This window comes from Trachypithecus francoisi, unplaced genomic scaffold, assembly GCF_009764315.1.
Source record: "Trachypithecus francoisi isolate TF-2019V2 unplaced genomic scaffold, Tfra_2.0 Lachesis_group20, whole genome shotgun sequence".
In the NCBI taxonomy this organism is placed as follows: Eukaryota; Metazoa; Chordata; class Mammalia; order Primates; family Cercopithecidae; genus Trachypithecus; species Trachypithecus francoisi.
This window is the reverse complement of record NW_022681466.1, coordinates 49,411,779-49,429,610: the sequence shown is the minus strand read 5'-3', so window position 1 is coordinate 49,429,610 and position 17,832 is coordinate 49,411,779. Positions and strand designations below refer to the sequence as shown.

Sequence of the window (17,832 nt, the reverse complement as noted above, 5' to 3'; positions counted from 1 at the left end):
GTGGGGAAAGGTCTGGAAGGGTCCTGAGCTCAGGAGCTTCTTTCCCTGTAGGGTCAGTGTGCACCACCTTCCTGGTACATTGACCTGTTCACTAACCAGGAAGCTCTCCTGATCTTTGTTGTTCAGAGTTTTTATATGGGTTTTCAGTAGGTAGACGCAATTAAGTCATTGGCCACGTGCTTGACTCCAGGTCTTTCCCCATTGGAGGTTTTGGGATGGGGCTGAGAGTTCTGACCCTCTAATCATGTAGTTGGTTTTTCTGGTGACCAGCTCCCATCCTCTAGCATGCTCTGTTGCCTCCTTCTCCCCACATGAGTCACCTCATTAGGATGAACTCAAGTATGGTTGAAAGGGACTTATTATTCATAATAAAAGACACTCCTATCATTCAGGAAATTCCAAAGGATTCTGATGCTCTGTGCCAGGAGCTAGGGACAAAGACCAGATGTATTCTATGTTATATCACACCCTCCTTTATATTATTTGAAATTTTAACATTTTATTTTTTACTAAAAACAAATTGAACAAAGTAATTTTAGCATATGTTTATATTTTAACTGCTTCAGCAGTTACCTGTTATTCCCAGTTCTCCGGTTGCTGTTAAGAAAATAATTTGAATGGTAGTTCCAGAATCTCCAGGAGGTGGGACTAATTTCCTTAGTGATGATGCTGAAAATACAGCAGTACTGCTGTGCTTGGGCCAGGTGAAGTCAAATCAGATGATTCAGTCTGGTTGATATGCTAGAGGCCCTTTTCCATTCATGTAAAATTGGAAAATTTTGTTCACTATCCAAGTATTTCCAAATATTTGGTTATTGTGTCAATGTAGACTCATACATATTAAGTATATATCTTGGGTATAAATTTAAGTTATAATTTAATAGAAATTATGTGGCACAGAAGTAGTTCAAAGGAGGAAGTGGAGGAAATAAGAGCTATAGGTAGAATTTGAACCATCCTTGAAAGGTAATTATTAATACCATTTGGAAAAGTAGAGGGGAGAGCGGGAATGATGTTTAGATGAGGGAAACTGTGAGGTGGGCAGGATTTATCATGGCTTGTTTGGACTTATACAATGCAGAATGGCCTTATTTGAGCAAATTGAGTGGGGGATAGTGGGAAATGAGATTAGATAAGTGAGCTAGGGATAGATTATGATATTCAAAGGCCAGTAGAATGATTTCATTTTGATGTGGTAGATAATTGAGAGTCAAAGAAAGTATTTGGTCAGGTGAGTTAGAAAATGAAAACAGCATATAAGAAAAATGGACCAGCATTTGTATTGTTGGTAGATTAATGAGGAGAGAGACTGGAGAAAGGGATAGGAAATTTGGGACTGGGAGATTTTTCAGTAAAAGTACTATAATTAGGGAAATAGGGGAACAGCGAGGGAAGGGATGAATATTAAAAATGTCAAAGGAAAATTTGACAGATCTTGACTGCTAAATGCAGAGGAATGATGAATCAGAGATGGTACATTTAAAAAATGTTTCTTTTTATCCAGATATGTAAAAAGAATGTTAGCCAAGGCTAGGTGTAGTGGCCCACACCTGGTAATCCCAGCACTTTGGGAGGCCGAGGTGGGCAGATCACAAGGTCAAGAGTTCGAGACCAGCCTGGCCAATATGGTAAAATCCTGTCTCTACTAAAGATACAAAAATTAGCTGGCGTGGTGGTGTGCACCTGTAATGCCAGCTACTTGGGAGGCTGAGGCAGGAGAATCACTTGAACCTGGGAGGCAGAGGTTGCAATAAGCTGAGACTGTGCCACTGCACTCCAGTCTGGGCGACAGAGCAAGACTCCATCTCAAAGAGAAAGGGAAAAAAAAAAAAAAAAAAAGAATGTTAACTATATGGTGATAACTATCTAAGTCTGTTACAATGTAATGTAAAAGTAGAGAGGACCTAGTGGCCATGATCAGTGGTATCCCTAGGATCAAGAATAGTGCCTGGCTTATAGAATTGCTCAAGAAGTATTTATCAAAAGATGAAAGAATGCATTTAACCTGGCAACTTTGGGGTAAATTTTAGTTGTCATCTTTAACATCCCAATTTTTTTTTTTTTTTTTGACGGAGTCTCACTTTGTCACCAGGCTGGAGTGCAGTGGCATGATCTTGGCTCACTGCAGCCTCCACCTCCCGGGTTCAAGCGATTCTCCTGCCTCAGCCTCCCAAGCAGCTGGGACTACAGGCATGTGCCACCATGCCCAGCTAATTTGTATTTTTAATAGAGATGGGGTTTCACCATGTTGATCAGGATGGTCTTGATCTCTTGACCTCATGATCTGCCCGCCTCGGCCTCCCAAAGTGCTGGGATTACAGGCGTGAGCCACCGTGCCCAGCCTTACATCCCAATTTTTAATACCAAAAATGGACTTTAAAAATAATACTTATTGAGGCTGGGCGTGGTGGCTCACCCCTGTAGTCCCAGCACTTTGGAAGGTTCAGGCAGGTAGATGGCTTGAGCCCAGGAATTCAAGACCAGCCTGGGCAACATAGTGAAACCCTGTCTCTACTAAAAATACAAAAAATTAGCCAGGTATAGTAGTGTACACCTGTAGTCCCAGCTACCCAGGAGGCTGAGGTGGGAGGATCATTTGAGCCTGGAAGGTCAAAACTATAGTGAGCTGTGATGATGCAATTGCACTTCAACCTGGGTGACAGAGTGAGACCCTGTCTCAAAAATAAATAAATAAGCTGGGCGTGGTGGCTCACACCTGTAATCCCAGCACTTAGGGAGGCTGAGGCGGGTGGATCACTTCAGGCCAGGAGTTCAAGACCAGCCTGGCCAACATGGTGAAACTCCCTCTCTACTAACAACAACAACAACAACAATACAAAAATGAGCCAGGCATGGTGGCACACACCTGTAATCCTAGCTACTTGGGAGGCTGAGGCACAAGAATGGCTTGAACCTGGGAGGTGGAAGTTGCAGTGAACCAAGATCGTGCCACTACGCTCTAGCCTGAGTGATCGAGAGAGACCCTATCTCGGAAAAAAAAAAAAAAAAAGTTACTGCTCTTTTCTAGTTACAAAAATTTTGTGTTTGTTTTTCAAGATAACCACTGTTAGTATAATATATTCATCCAGGGTTTTTTCTATGCACAAACATATTTATCTTTAAAATGGGATCATATTGCACATGTTGACTTATACCTGCATAAATGTCATTTTTAGAAGTGAAATGGAACTTCAGCCTCCAAATAATGACAAACCATAAAATAATAGGATAATACAGGAGTCTGTTAGTCTGTACTCATATATAAATAAATAAACAGGCATACCTCAGAGATACTGTGAGTTTAGTTCTACATTGCCACAGTAAAGTGGCTCACAAATTTTTTTGGCTTCCCAGTGCATATAAAAGTTATGTTTACAGGCTAGATGCAGTGGTGCATGCCTATAATCCCAGCACTTTGGGATGCCAAGGTGAGCGGATCTCCTGAGACCAGGAGTTCGAGACCTGCATGGCCAACAAGGTGAAACCCCATCTCTACTAAAAATACAAAAAAATTTAGCCAGACATGGTGGCACATGCTTGGAATCCCAACCACTCAAGTGGCTGAGGCATGAAAATTGCTTGAATCTGGGTGGCAGAGGTTGCAGTGAGCCAAGATTGTGCCACTGCACTCCAGCTTGGGTGACAGAGCAAGACTCTATCTCAAAAAAAAAAAAAAAAAAGTTATGTTCATACTATGCTGTAGTCTGTTAAGTATGTAATGTAATGGCCAAAAAATGTACATACCTTAATTTTAAAATACTTTGTTGTCAAAAAATGCTAATGATTATCTGAGCCTTCAATGAGTTGTAACCTTTTTGCTGGTGGAGAGTCTTGCCTCAGGGTTGATGGCTGCTGACTGTTTAGGATGGTGATTGCTGAAGGCTGGGGTGACTGTGGCAATTTCTTAAAATAAGACAACTATGACGTTTGCTGCATCGATTGACTCTTCCTTTCACTAAAGGTTTCTCTGTAGCATGTGATGCCATTTAATAGCATTTTACCCACAGTGGAACTTCTTTCAGAATTGGAGTCAGTCCTCTCAAACCCTACTGCTGCTTTATCAACTAAGTTTGTAATATTCCAAGTCATTTGTTGTCATTTCAGTATTGCTCACAGCATCTTCACCACTAGATTCTGTCTCAAGAAACCACATTCTTTGCTCATCCTTAATAAACTGTTCATCTGTTTAAGTTTTATTATGAGATTGCAGTAGTTTAGTCACATTTTTAGGCTTCACTTCTAATTCTAGCTCTTTTCTTGCTATTTCCACCATATCTGCAATTCCTTCATTGAGGTCTTGAATCCCTCAAAGTCATGTGAGGGTTGGAACCAACTTCTTCCAAACTCCTGATAATGTTACTTTGATCTCCTCCCATGAATCATGAATGTTCTTAATGGCATCTAGAATGGTGAATTGTTTCCAGAAGGTTTTTAGTTTACTTTGCCCACATCCATCAGAGGAATCACTATCTATGGCAGCTATATATAGGCTTACAAAAGGTAAATAGTAAGCCTAAATAATAAGTCTTGAAAGTTATAATTACTCCTTGAACCATGGACGGCAGACCGGATATCATGTTAACAGGCACAAAAATAATCTCGTACGTCTCCATCAGCGCTCTTGGGTGAACAGGTGTATTGTCAGTGAGCAGTAATATTTTGAAAGGAGTCTTTTTTTTGAGGAGTTGGTCTCAGTAGTAGGCTTAAAATATTCAGTAAACCATTCTGTAAACAGGTGTGTTGTCATCCAGGCTTTGTTATTCCATTTATAGAGTGCAGGCAGAATAGATCGAGCATAGTTTTTTTTTGTTTTTTTGAGATGAAGTCTTGCTGTGTCGCCCGGGCTGGAGTGCAGCGGTGCAATCTCCGCCTGCTGCAAACTCCGCCTCATGGATTCACGCCATTCTCGTGCCTCAGCCTCCTGAGTAGCTGGGACTGCAGGCGCCCGCCACAACGACCGGTTAATGTTTGTATTTTTAGTGGAGCCTCCTGCGTAGCTGAGATTACAGGTGCGAGCCACCATGCCCGGCCAGATTGAGCATAATTTTTAAGGGCTCTAGGATTTTCAGAATGGCAAATGACCACTGGCTTCAATTTAAAGGCAACCTGCATTAGCCCCAACAAGAGTCAGCCTATCCGTTTAAGCTTTGAAACCAGGCATTGATGTCTGCTCTCTAGCTATTGTTTCATCTACGCTGAAAATCTTGGTTGGGTCCTATAATACCAGCAACTTGGGAGACCAAGACAGAAGGATTGCTTGAGACCAGGAGTTTAAGAGCATCTTGGGCAACATGGTAAGACCCTGTCCCCACAAAGAATTAAAAAATTCACTGGATGTGGCAGCGTGGCCTGTAGTACTAGCTATTCAGGAGGCTAAGACAGGAGGATTGCTTGAGTCCAGGAGTTTGAGGCTACAGTGAGCTATGATCATCCCACTATGCTCCAACCTAGGTGACAGAGACCCCCATCTCAAGGGAAAAAAAAGGAAAAGTGCACACACACACACTCTGTCTCACATACACACGCATATATTTTTTCCTTCAGACAGAGTTTCACCCTGTCACCTCAGCTGGAGTACAATGGTAGGATCATGGAGCACTGTGTTCTCCAACTCCTATGCTCAAGCAGTCCTCCCGCCTCAGCCTCCCAAGTAGCTGGGACTACAAGTGTGTGCCACCACACCTGGCTAATTTTTTAAAAACTGTTTTGTAGAGACAGGGTCTCACTATGTTACCTAGGCTGGTCTTGAACTCCTGGCCTCAAGTAGTCCTCCCACTTTAGCCTCACAAAGTGCTGGGATTATAGGCATGAGCCGCTGCACCAGAAATAAATATATATATATATATATATATATATATATATACACACACATACACACACATACACACACACACATACACACACATAAAATATGTAATATTTATATATATTAAAAATATATATATATATATTTTTTGAGACGGAGTCTTGCTCTGTCGCTGGGGCTGGAGTGCAGTGGCCGGATCTCAGCTCACTGCAAGCTCCGCCTCCCGGGTTCACGCCATTCTCCTGCCTCAGCCTCCCGAGTAGCTGGGACTACAGGCGCCCACCACCTCGCCCAGCTAGTTTTTTGTATTTTTTAGTAGAGATGGGGTTTCACCGTGTTAGCCAGGATGGTCTCGATCTCCTGACCCCGTGATCCGCCCGTCTCGGCCTCCCAAAGTGCTGGGATTACAGGCTTGAGCCACCACGCCCGGCCTATATTTTTTATTTATATATATTATATATATAAGCCTCATAAATTATTCTGATGCATGGCTTTAGGGGTCACCATTCCCTTTTGATGTTAAGTATGGCACAATAAAGAGAAAGCATTGACTTGACCATCAGGAGATGGGTTATTCTCTTAAATCTGCACCTAATCTTTTAGTGAGACTTGGAGAAAATGACTGTCCTGGATCCCAGGTTCTTTATCTGAAAATTTTCTGGGGAGCTGAATAAACTGACATTGCTAACTAGATTCTAGCAGTTCTATGATGATGGATTCATGGACATCATCAGAACTCTGTGAAATGTGACCTGTGGTCAGCCGTTTGAAAAAGGCCTAAACCTTACACAAGTCAATTGAAAAGGCCTGTAGAAATCAGAGCTAGAAGACACCTGTTAAATCATCTAATCCATCCCTCTACCAGCAGTACTCAGTTGTTCATAGCATTCTTTAAGCTGTTTTCACTGTCCTTCCTGTGTTCTAGACATTCAGTATTTTCCCAGACTTGACTTGTGTTCACCCTTACTTTTAATCGTTTAAGAAGGGAATGGGACTTTTCTTAACTCAAAAAATTTCATTTCTTTTATATTTAGACTTTAATTTTGGAAACTATAATTTGTTGATAATGGCAGAGATTAGTAAGCGTGTGGACTGTTTTCCTCTAGATTCACAAAAGGATTTAGTTGATGAGTTGAATGTCTAACAGTAGTAATTATGTGATCAGAAAGTGACAGGAATAGAAGTCAAATTTCATAATAAAAGTTAAGATTTTAAAGTTTGTGTATAAAAAAATTGCTAGAATAGAAAATGTAATAGGAGACTTTCTTTGCTTTTACCTTGTTACTAACCCTTTAAATATGATGCTGTATGGAAGAAAGAATGTAGAGATGCATAGAAATGGGCACTCTGATATTCTGTTTATGAGGATGTAAATTTTTTTTTTGTTTTTGGAGATAGTTTAACAATGTCAGTTAAAAATAAAAAAGATCGGCCGCGCACGGTAGCTCAAGCCTGTAATCCCAGCACTTTGGGAGGCCGAGACAGGCGGATCATGAGGTCAGGAGATCGAGACCATCCTGGCTAACACGATGAAACCCCGTCTCTACTAAAAAAATACAAAAAACTAGCCGGGTGAGGTGGTGGGCGCCTGTGAGTCCCAGCTACTGGGGAGGCTGAGGCAGGAGAATAGCGTGAACCCGGGAGGCGGAGCTTGCAGTGAGCTGAGACCCGGCCACTGCACTCCAGCCTGGGCGACAGAGCGAGACTTCGTCTCAAAAAAAAAAAAAAAAAGATCTTGTGCACTAACTTGAGTTTGACTTCTAGGAATTTATTCTGTAGAAATACTAATTGTTGCATTGTTTATAAAGGTGAAGACTTAGGGCCAGGTGCAGTGACTCACATCTGTAATCCCAGCACTTTGGGAGGCTGAGGTTGGTGGATTGCTTGAGTCCAGGAGTTTGAGACCAGCCTGGGCAACATAACGAAACCCTGTCTCTATTAAAAATACAAAAAAATTATCTGGTTGTAGTGGCATCTGCCTGTAGTCCCAGCTACTCGGGAGGCTGAGCTGGGAGAATCACCCGAGCCTGGGGAGGTCGAGGCTGCAGTGAGCGAAAAAAATCATACCACTGCACTCCAGCTTGGGCAATTAGAGTGGGACCCTGAATCAAAAAAAATAATTGGAAACCATTCCAATGTTCCTTGTTAAGAGTTTAATAATTATAATGCATCGGCCGGGCGCGGTGGCTCAAGCCTGTAATCCCAGCACTTTGGGAGGCCGAGACGGGTGGATCACGAGGTCAGGAGATCGAGACCATCCTGACTAACACGGTGAAACCCCGTCTCTACTAAAAAATACAAAAAACTAGCCGGGCGAGGTGGTGGGCGCCTGTAGTCCCAGCTACTCGGGAGGCTGAGGCAGGAGAATGGCGTAAACCCAGGAGGCGGAGCTTGCAGTGAGCTGAGATCCGGCCACTGCACTCCAGCCTGGGCGACAGAGCGAGACTCCGTCTCAAAAAATAATAATAATAATAATAATAATTATTATTATTATTATAATGCATCATACAGTGGATTCTAATACAACTATCAAAAATAATGCAGGATGGCTGGGCGCGGTAGCTCATGCCTGTAATCCCAGCACTTTGGGAGGCCGAGGCAGGCGGATCACCTAAGGTCAGGAGTTCGAGACCAGCCTGGCCAACATGGGGAAACCCTGTCTCTACTAAAAATACAAAAATTAGCTGGACATGGTGACACATGCCTATAATCCCAGCTACTTGGGAGGCTAAGGCACGAAAATCGCTTGAACCCACGCGGTGGAGATTGCAGTGAGCCAAGATTACGCCACTGCACTCTAGCCTAGGCAACACAGTGAGACTCCATCTCAAAAAAAAAAAAAAAAACAGATTTTAAGAAATATAAATATAAAATGGGTTTATTATTGCTGCTTTTAAAAATTGTTTAGAATATATATAACTTATTAACTGTAAGAATACAATTCAGCAACATTAAATTTATTCATAATGTTGTGCAACCATCACCACTATCTGTACTTAAAACTTTTTTATTATCCTCAACAAAAACTATGTACCCATTAACCAGTAACTTTTGTCTTCTCTTCTCCTAGGAGTTTTTATGTACTGACATGAAATACTGCCCAAATGCATAATTAAGTGATAAAGGAAAATTGCGAAGTAGTGTGATAACTATGATTCCATTGTGGTAAAATATTGCAAGTTAATATAAGTATAGGAAAAATCTGGGAGAATATTAAAATGTTAGTAGAGAATGTTAGGAGGGATTTGTGCTTTTACAAAATATATTTTGGCAAGTTTTTAAAAACAATGAGTATGTGTGACTTTTCTAAACATAAAGATATACTTTTAGGTATTATACTAAAACTTGATAATTTGGATGCCTTAGATTTTAGCTAATGAGTAACAAACTTCCTTATGTGGTTGCCGAATTTGAGCTTATGTAGAACCGAAACACTTTATTAAAGTAACGATTTTTCTTTTCACAGCTAGAGTGGGGAAGACATCACTGATTATGTCTCTGGTCAGTGAAGAATTTCCAGAAGAGGTAAACATTTTGATTTCCATATTTAAATTTTTAAAAAATTATCAAAATCAAATTAAAATGAACTGAACTCTGTCTCTTTTGGCATGTGTTATGTGCTTCCTTTTGGACAGTTGAGACTTTTTTTCTTCCTTGTTTAGAGACAGGGTCTCACTCTATTGCCCAGGCTGGAGTGCAGTGGTACCATCATAGCCCACTGCAACCTCCAACTCCTGGACTCAAGCAATCCTCCTGTCTCAGCCTCCCAGAGTGCTGGGATTACAGGCATGTACCACTGTGCCCTGCCAGTTGGGACTTTTTAAAAAGCTAATATTTGTTTATCAGTTATTTCTATGAAATACAGTATAGAAGAAATAACCAACCTATATCTAAGTTCACCTAAGTCTTTTGCATTTTCTTCCTTTGACTTTGTCTAGGACCTTTGTACTCTCTGTGCCTCAGTTGTCTCATCTATAAAATGGAAGCTGAAAGAGATATAATATAAGCTCTATAACCCTTTCTTAAAAATAAAATGTTGCTCATAAACCCAAAATATAAAAGAGATAATGAGCATTCCATGAGTTGAAGTTAAGGGGAAAGGTGTGAATCCCTTCTTGCCTTCTGCCTGACACTCCCTGGTCTGTGAGGTGTTTTTGTCAGAACCACTAGAATTATGATACATATATTTGAAAACCCTTAATGTGATTTACCTGCTTCATTTCACAAATGATGAACTCATTCTACCTTTGCCTACCTCAAAGGATTGTTATGGGTCTCAAATGAGATGAACTTAATAGCAGGGAAGTGCCACCAAAAGTAGTAAGGCGGTTTTATTATTACTGTCAATAAATTTACATTTGGAAGTTCTAGAGTGAGGAGCTGTTGGCTAAACTTTACATAAAGTTAGCATATAGTTAGAGGGAATGAAATTTGTACAATGGGATGAAAATAATTTCAAATTACCCTCTTTCTTGCATAGCAGGTATCATTAGTGTCACAGTTTACATTTATCCTTCTTTTACTCTAGTTTGGATAGGAATATCTGTATAATTTCATTGTTCAAATAAGAATTTGATGTATCATGTGGTAGTGTTTTCAACATTTACAGCTGCCAAAAGACTATTTATTATTATTATTTTTTGCTTTTTTTTCTCTTAGACAAGATGGCTAAATAAGTAATTACTTAATTTAAGAAATGAAGTATATTTTCATATATTATTTGTAGAATCAATAACATTTATAATTACTCTGGGTATAACATCTAAAAGTTTTCTGTGAGAGTTTTAGTTTAGAATTGTTTTAGCATAGTCCTCTTGATTGTGGATAAGGGTTTTGTGTTTTTGGTTTTTTAAAATATATCTTTTCCCTTTTTTAGCAATTGTAAGTAATCTAGAAGGGTTTTTAATTAATTTAAAAAAATTCAGTCCTTGTGAAAAATGGAATCATTAAACATAAGGCTTGGCTGGATGCAGTGGCTCATGCCTGTAATCCCAGCACTTTGGGGGACTGAGGTGGGCGGATCACTTGAGGTCAGGAGTTCAAGACCAGCCTGGCCAACATGGTGAAACTCCATCTCTAGTAAAATACAAAATTAGCCAGGCATGGTGGTGCATGCCTATAATCCCAGCTACTTGGGAGGCTGAGGCAGGAGAATAACTTGAACCCAGAGGCAGAGGTTGCAGTGAGCTGAGATTGTCCCATTGCACTCCAGCCTGGGCAACAAGAGCAAAACCCGGTCTCAAAAAATAAAAAAAAAACAAACAAATATAAGGCTTATGTAGCCAGTCAATTATTTTCTAGAGGAAATGAATGTTGATAACCTGTTGGTTTATTTGCAGATTGTTTTGGATTAAAATACCTCCTCATTTGCAGAGTATCTTCAGCCTTCAACAAAATAGAATGAAAACAACATATTTAAAATATGTAACACTGAAACACCAAATTAATTCAAGAATTATTTGAGTCTGTGTCAGATCTGAAGTATCCTGAATGTATTGTGTCTACGTAGTTAGAAATATGCATTAAAAATGTTTTTATCATACAGTTTTAATATATATTTGCATCTGTGGTAAAGCACAAAAATAAACACTTACATATACAACAAATGGGTATTGGTGAGAGAGGCTAATACAAGTTGAGCATCCCTTATCGGAAATGCTTGGGAACAGAAGTGTTTCAGATTTCAGATTTGTTCAGATTTTGGAATATGAGCATTATACTTACCAGTTGAGCATTTTCCTAATCTGAAAATCAGAAATACTCCAATGAGCATTTGCTTTGAGTACCATGTTAGTGCTAAAAAGTTTCAAATTTTGGAACATTTCAGATTTCAAATTTTGGACTTACAGATACTCAGCCTGTGATCCCAGCACTTTGGGAGGCCAATGCGGGTGGATCACAAGGTCAGGAGTTCAAGACCAGCCTGGCCAAGATGGTGAAACCCCATCTCTACTAAAATTACAATAATTAGCCGGGCGCAGTGGCAGGTGCCTATAATCCCAGGTACTCGGGAGGCTGAGGCAGGAGAATCGCTTGAACCCGGGCAGCAGAGGTTGCAGTGAGCCGAGATCGCACCACTGCACTCCAGCCTGGGCCATAGAGTGAGACTCTGTTAAAAAAAAAAAAAAAAAAAAAGAAAGAAAGAAAGAAAGAAAAGAAATACTCAACCTGTGTAGATAAATGTATATCATCTGTTACAAGTTTGAGTGATAATATTGAAAGGTTGGTTTTTTTCTTTTTTCTTTCTATATTTGTTTGTAAATGAAGGTTCCTCCCAGGGCAGAAGAAATCACCATTCCAGCTGATGTCACCCCAGAGAGAGTTCCAACACACATTGTAGATTACTCAGGTAATGAATATCCTCTTGTAGGTGAAAGTGTAGGTTAATTTAATAGACCTGAAAAAAGATACTTACTGAGCTTCTACAAATGTTCAGAGAGGTGGTCTTTGTAGCAGTAAATGATCCTTTACGATTCTTATCTCATTTATGTCTCTCTGTCAGCCTCTACCCCATATCCCACTGGGTGCCTCCATCTGACAGTTCTTCATCCCCAGATTACTAAGTTGGGTTCCATAATACCTGTGGCTGTTGAACACTTGCAATGTGACTGTTTAGAATTAAAATGTGGCCGGGCGCGGTGGCTCAAGCCTGTAATCCCAGCACTTTGGGAGGCCGAGACGGGCGGATCACGAGGTCAGGAGATCGAGACCATCCTGGCTAATACGGTGAAACCCTGTCTCTACTTAAAAATACAAAAAAAAAAACTAGCCGGGCGACGAGGCGGGCGCCTGTAGTCCCAGCTACTCGGGAGGCTGAGGCAGGAGAATGGCGTAAACCCGGGAGGCGGAGCTTGCAGTGAGCTGAGATCCGGCCACTGCACTCCAGCCTGGGTGGCAGAGCAAGACTCCGTCTCAAAAAAAAAAAAAAAAAAAAAAAAAAAAATTAAAATGTGTTGTTAAGTGTAAAATATAACTGGATTTTGAAGACTTAGTATGAAAAAAGGCTGTAAAATATTTCATTAATTTTTCTGTTGAGTACATGTTGAAATTTAAATATTTTTGATATTTTGGGTTAAATGCAAATTTAATTTTACCTTTTTTTACTTACCTTTTTAAAGGTTGCTACTAAAAAATTGAAAACTATAGAGCTTGCCGGGCGCGGTGGCTCAAGCCTGTAATCCCAGCACTTTGGGAGGCTGAGACGGGTGGATCACGAGGTCAGGAGATCGAGACCATCCTGGTCTACACGGTGAAACCCCGTCTCTACTAAAAATACAAAAAACTAGCCGGGCGAGATGGCGGGCGCCTGTAGTCCCAGCTACTCGGGAGGCTGAGGCAGGAGAATGGCATAAACCCGGGAGGCGGAGCTTGCAGTGAGCCGAGATCGTGCCACTGCACTCCAGCCTGGGCGACAGAGCTAGACTCCGTCTCAAAAAAAAAAAAAAAAAAAAAAAGTGCTGAAGGAAAACTATATATGTGACTTGCATTGTCTGTATGTTGGACAGCACTGTACTGGAAGCTGAGGGAGGTGAATGCCTTCTGCTACAATCAATCTCATAACTAGATTTATTTACAGAATTATTCTTCAATATGTATAGCCATATAATTAGATTCACTTCAGTATTAGAATGGAAGCCTTAACCTGTTGATTACTTAACATATGGAAAGATATTAAAAATATGGCCTGTTATTTAGCATAGTATAAAATACCACTGAATTCATGTATGGTATTAGTGTATATGTCAGAAGTAATAGGCATTTTTAGGGGAAGATATATGTAACCTGAGGTGGTCTAAATCAATATGTCAGTAATTGCTTTGCTCTTTAATTATTTGCTTTCTATCCTAGCTATATCATTCATATCCCCGCATCCGTGGAGTTGCAGGCACACCTACCCATTGAGACCAGTTCTAGCTAAAGATACATGCTAGAGAGGGAATTCTCATCACTTCACTATCAAGCTATAGTTTTGCCTCTGGGTCCTGGTTATTATTACTCCCACCTGCTATCTAGATCTTAAGCTTGTATTACCCAGAATCGCACCTGCCTTTTGATCCTGTGTGTATAGACTCTTTGTCCGAGCTTTTGACTCTTAAGCACCCAGTCTGCTAGCTTGGATTTCTGAGGTCCTTTGCCTGACCCTTTTCAACTCTGTATCAGATGCTGGCCTAGATTTATCACACAGTGCTTCTGCTGTTCCATGCCTGAGTTATCCTTTTATAGACTCGTCTTTCAGTGCCAGCTGCCTTATCATAGTTCAACCTTTACTTCCCCTGGCTTTCCCTTGTGTTTGCTACATCATGTCATTTTGAGGGATGTTAGATGGGTGTTGCATAGAATTTAGCTTGGCCATTAGTTTTTATGAAAGTGTTTGCAGTGTGAAACATTGACTTTTTTGTTGTTTGTAGAAGCAGAACAGAGTGATGAACAACTTCATCAAGAAATATCACAGGTGAGCTTTAAAAAACAGAGGTATGGGTTTTTGTGTAGAAGAACAGTGATGATTTTATGAGCCTGCCTTTTTCATTGTCTTTTTGTTTTTTGTTTCTGTTTTTTGGGGACCGTGTCTCACTGTTACCCAGGCTGGAGTGCAGTCGTGCAATTTTGCCTTACTGCAACCTGTATCTTGCAGGCTCAAGCAATTCTCATGCCTCAGCCTCCTGAGTAGCTGAGATTACAGGCATACACCACCATGCCCAGCTAATTTTTGTATTTAAGTAGAGATAGGGTTTTGCCATGTTAACCAGGCTGGTCTCAAACTCCTGGCCTCAAGTGATCCACCCCATCGCTTTTTCATTCTCTTAATTACCAAGAGTTCTTTTTCAGTTCTTTGTTGTTATGGCTGTTACTGAGTATGTGTTTTTGCTTTAAGTCCTTAGGAACATTTTCTCTTAGAGGCCAGCTAATTCATTTTTTGTTTTTTTGTTTTAGCTTTTAAATTTTTTCTTCCTTTCTCCCAAATATATTAACAAGTTGCTAATTAAGTGCTGTCTCCATTTTTATTAGTTTTAGATACTGCTAATTTGTTAATTTTTCTTCAAGGCTAATGTCATCTGTATAGTGTATGCCGTTAACAACAAGCATTCTATTGATAAGGTAGGTGTGACCTTTTTTTCACTGTAGTTGGTTTCAGTGGAGCACTTCCAAAGTTGATCCTCAGTTTAGAATTTTAGTGGTCTAAGGTAAGAGTGTTTTGTAAAGATACTCATCATGGCTAAGTGCTTGTTAATTTTCATTTTAGGTAACAAGTCGATGGATTCCTCTCATAAATGAAAGAACAGACAAGGACAGCAGGTATGTTTTCCTCTCTCAAACTTTTTATATTAAAAAGTTTAAAGCTTGCATTAAAGGTACAAGAAGTAGTACACTGACCTTCCCTAAATCCTTCACTTAAATTTACTAGTTAAGATTTTGCCCTCTTTGTCTTATCTGTCAGTTTTTCTGTCTGTTCATACACACACCCACATGCCTTTGCTGGGGGGACTCATTTGAGGCAGTAAATATACTTGAGAGCAAAGCAAGAAACAGAACCCTGATATCATAATGACTCACAACTTCAGACAGATTATTTTGGTCATAAATCTTACATTTCCCTTTGTCAAACTGCTGCTTGAAAAGTCTCAGATTAATTAATTAATTAATTAATTTTGAGGCAGAGTCTTGCTCTGTCGCCCAGGCTGGAGTGTAGGGGCGTGATCTTGGCTCCTTGCAGCCTCCACTGCCCGGATTCAAGTGATTCTCATGCCTCAGCCTCCTGAGTAACTGGCACTACAGGGACGTACCACCAACGCCTGGCTAATTTTTGTATTTTTTAGTAGAGAGGGTTTCGCATGTTGGTCAGTCTGGTCTCGAACTCATGACCTCAAATGATCTGCTCACCTTGCCCTCCCAAAGTACTGGGATTACAGGCATAAGCTACTGTGCCTAGCCTGAATCTTTTTAAATGGAAAAATCAGACTAATACCTATGTATTTGTACACATTTGGTCCTTTTCTCAATTTTTTAGATTTATCTTTTAGTTGGACGTTTTCGTGCCTTGAAACTCTAAAGATCTGGTTCTAAACATATGACTATGGTCATTAACCCTCTGTCTTACGTATTTTGGAAGGGAGACTGAGATGACATTATATGTGCTGTGAACAATGCTGTGGCATTGTATGGCTTGTCTTTTATCGTGGTTTTAACTTTGTGATGATTTGACAAGGTGGAAAGGAAAGAATGACCCTTTACAGCTGTGCTGTCCAGTGTAGTAGCCTCTCATCAGTTGTGGTGATTTAACTTTAAATTAATTAAAATTAATAAAACTAAAACTTGTTCCTCGGATGCACTTAGCCACATTTCAGGTGCACATAGCCACATGTGACTAATGGTTACAGTAATGGAGAGTAGAGATAAAGAGCATTTCCACCATCATAGAGTGTTGTATTGGACAGGGCTGCCTTGGGGGATCCAATACCCATATGCTCCTAATATCTGCTTTTCTTGCTCTCCTTGAGCCATTTCTAGGAGAGAATCTTTAAGAGTGGGCAGTTTTGCTAAGATCTATCAAGCACCAGCTTGGACCACTGAATTAAAAAATTTTGGCTTTACCATGACAGCCTCCCAAGTAGCTGAGACTGCAAGTGTGTGCCACCACACCTTTCTAATTTTTAAAAAACTTTTGTAGAAACAGGGTCTCACTATGTCATCCAGGAGAGTCTTAAGCTCCTGGCAGAACTCAAGCAATCCTGCCTTGGCCTCCCAAAGTGCTGAGATTACAGGCGTAAGCCGCTGTACCAGGCATATATATATATATATATATATATTTTTTTTTTTTTTTTTTTTTTTAAGCTCCATAAATTACTCTGATGTACACCTTTGGTTACAAACCACTACATTTTTGGAAACCCTCCTGGTTCTGTTAGGAATTTATATTTGGGCTATATGGTGGTCGGTCTTTTCAAGCATAATGGCACACCAAGGGTTAGGTAAGCTAAATGCTTTCAAGTGCTTCTGTTGCAGTCTAGAGTTCCAGCAGGATGATTTGCTTTCCCTCTAAGCTCTCTTGCAGGATTCACAACAGTTCTCCACTAGGTTGGTCCTCCTTAATATCCCCATTAAGATTTTCCCCCATAGGCTTATCAGATTTAACTTGTCTAAAACAGAATCTTTAATTCCCGGTCTACTCCCTGCCAAAAACAGAAACAAAAAATCATCCTCAATCTTCTCTATCTTTTGAGATCTACCCATTTTTTTCCAGCCAAAACCTAAGTGTTTTTCTTGGTTTCTGCTTTTCCCTCAATCTTCATATCTAACCTCTCAGCTGTTTCTGTCTTATAAAATATATCTGAAATTCGAATATTTTCCTTTTCATCTTTACTGTCACTGCTGTAATCCAAGTTACTATTATATTTTTAAAAACTTGTTAGTGAAAAAATGTAACATATACTGAGGTACATACCTGTTATCCAGCTTCAACAATTAACTCATGGCCAGTCTTGTTTCATCTATTACTCCTCCCGCTGAGATCATTTTGAAGCAAATAGAGATATTATTTTCATGTTGTAAATATTTCAGTATATAGCTCTAAAAATCACTACATTTAAAAATGTTAACCCCCTTCTTAGAACCATTCAATGGCTTCCCATTTTACACGAACAATAAAACCTACACTCCTTACTGCAGCTTGTTAAGTCCTTATGTGTCTGACCTTTGATCCTCTTTCTAACCCCATTGTATACCTTTTTCTCTTTACTCAGTACTCTGTAGCCATTCTGGCATTTTCCTGTTGTTTGGCTCCATCAGGATGTTTGTTCAGTTTGGGGCCTTGGCACATGCTGTTCCTTCCTCCTGGCTTGCTCTTCCCTGACTCTTCACATGGCAGATTTCATCTTATCCTTCACCCCTTGGCTCAAATGTCACCTTTACACAGGGGGTTTTCCTTAATTATTATACATAACTAGCTCCTTCCCACTACTCTATCGCCCTATTTATTTCCTGCATAGTACTTATTGAATTGGAAATTATTTTATTTGCTTATTGCTCAT

The 17,832-nt window shown here is 40.1% G+C and overlaps 1 protein-coding gene across 10 annotated transcripts in view; it reads left to right on the top strand.

Annotated features, from left to right (window-relative positions):
- RHOT1 (ras homolog family member T1) overlaps positions 1–17,832 on the top strand; it is a 107,760-nt gene that overhangs the window by 23,545 nt on the left and 66,383 nt on the right. For all 10 annotated transcript variants that reach the window (XM_033184254.1, XM_033184247.1, XM_033184248.1 and 7 more), the window contains 5 exons: positions 9,273–9,331; positions 12,074–12,155; positions 14,215–14,258; positions 14,849–14,902; positions 15,048–15,100. In XM_033184254.1, the coding sequence (XP_033040145.1) occupies positions 9,273–9,331; positions 12,074–12,155; positions 14,215–14,258; positions 14,849–14,902; positions 15,048–15,100 (292 nt within the window). The remainder of the gene's footprint in view (positions 1–9,272; positions 9,332–12,073; positions 12,156–14,214; positions 14,259–14,848; positions 14,903–15,047; positions 15,101–17,832) is intronic.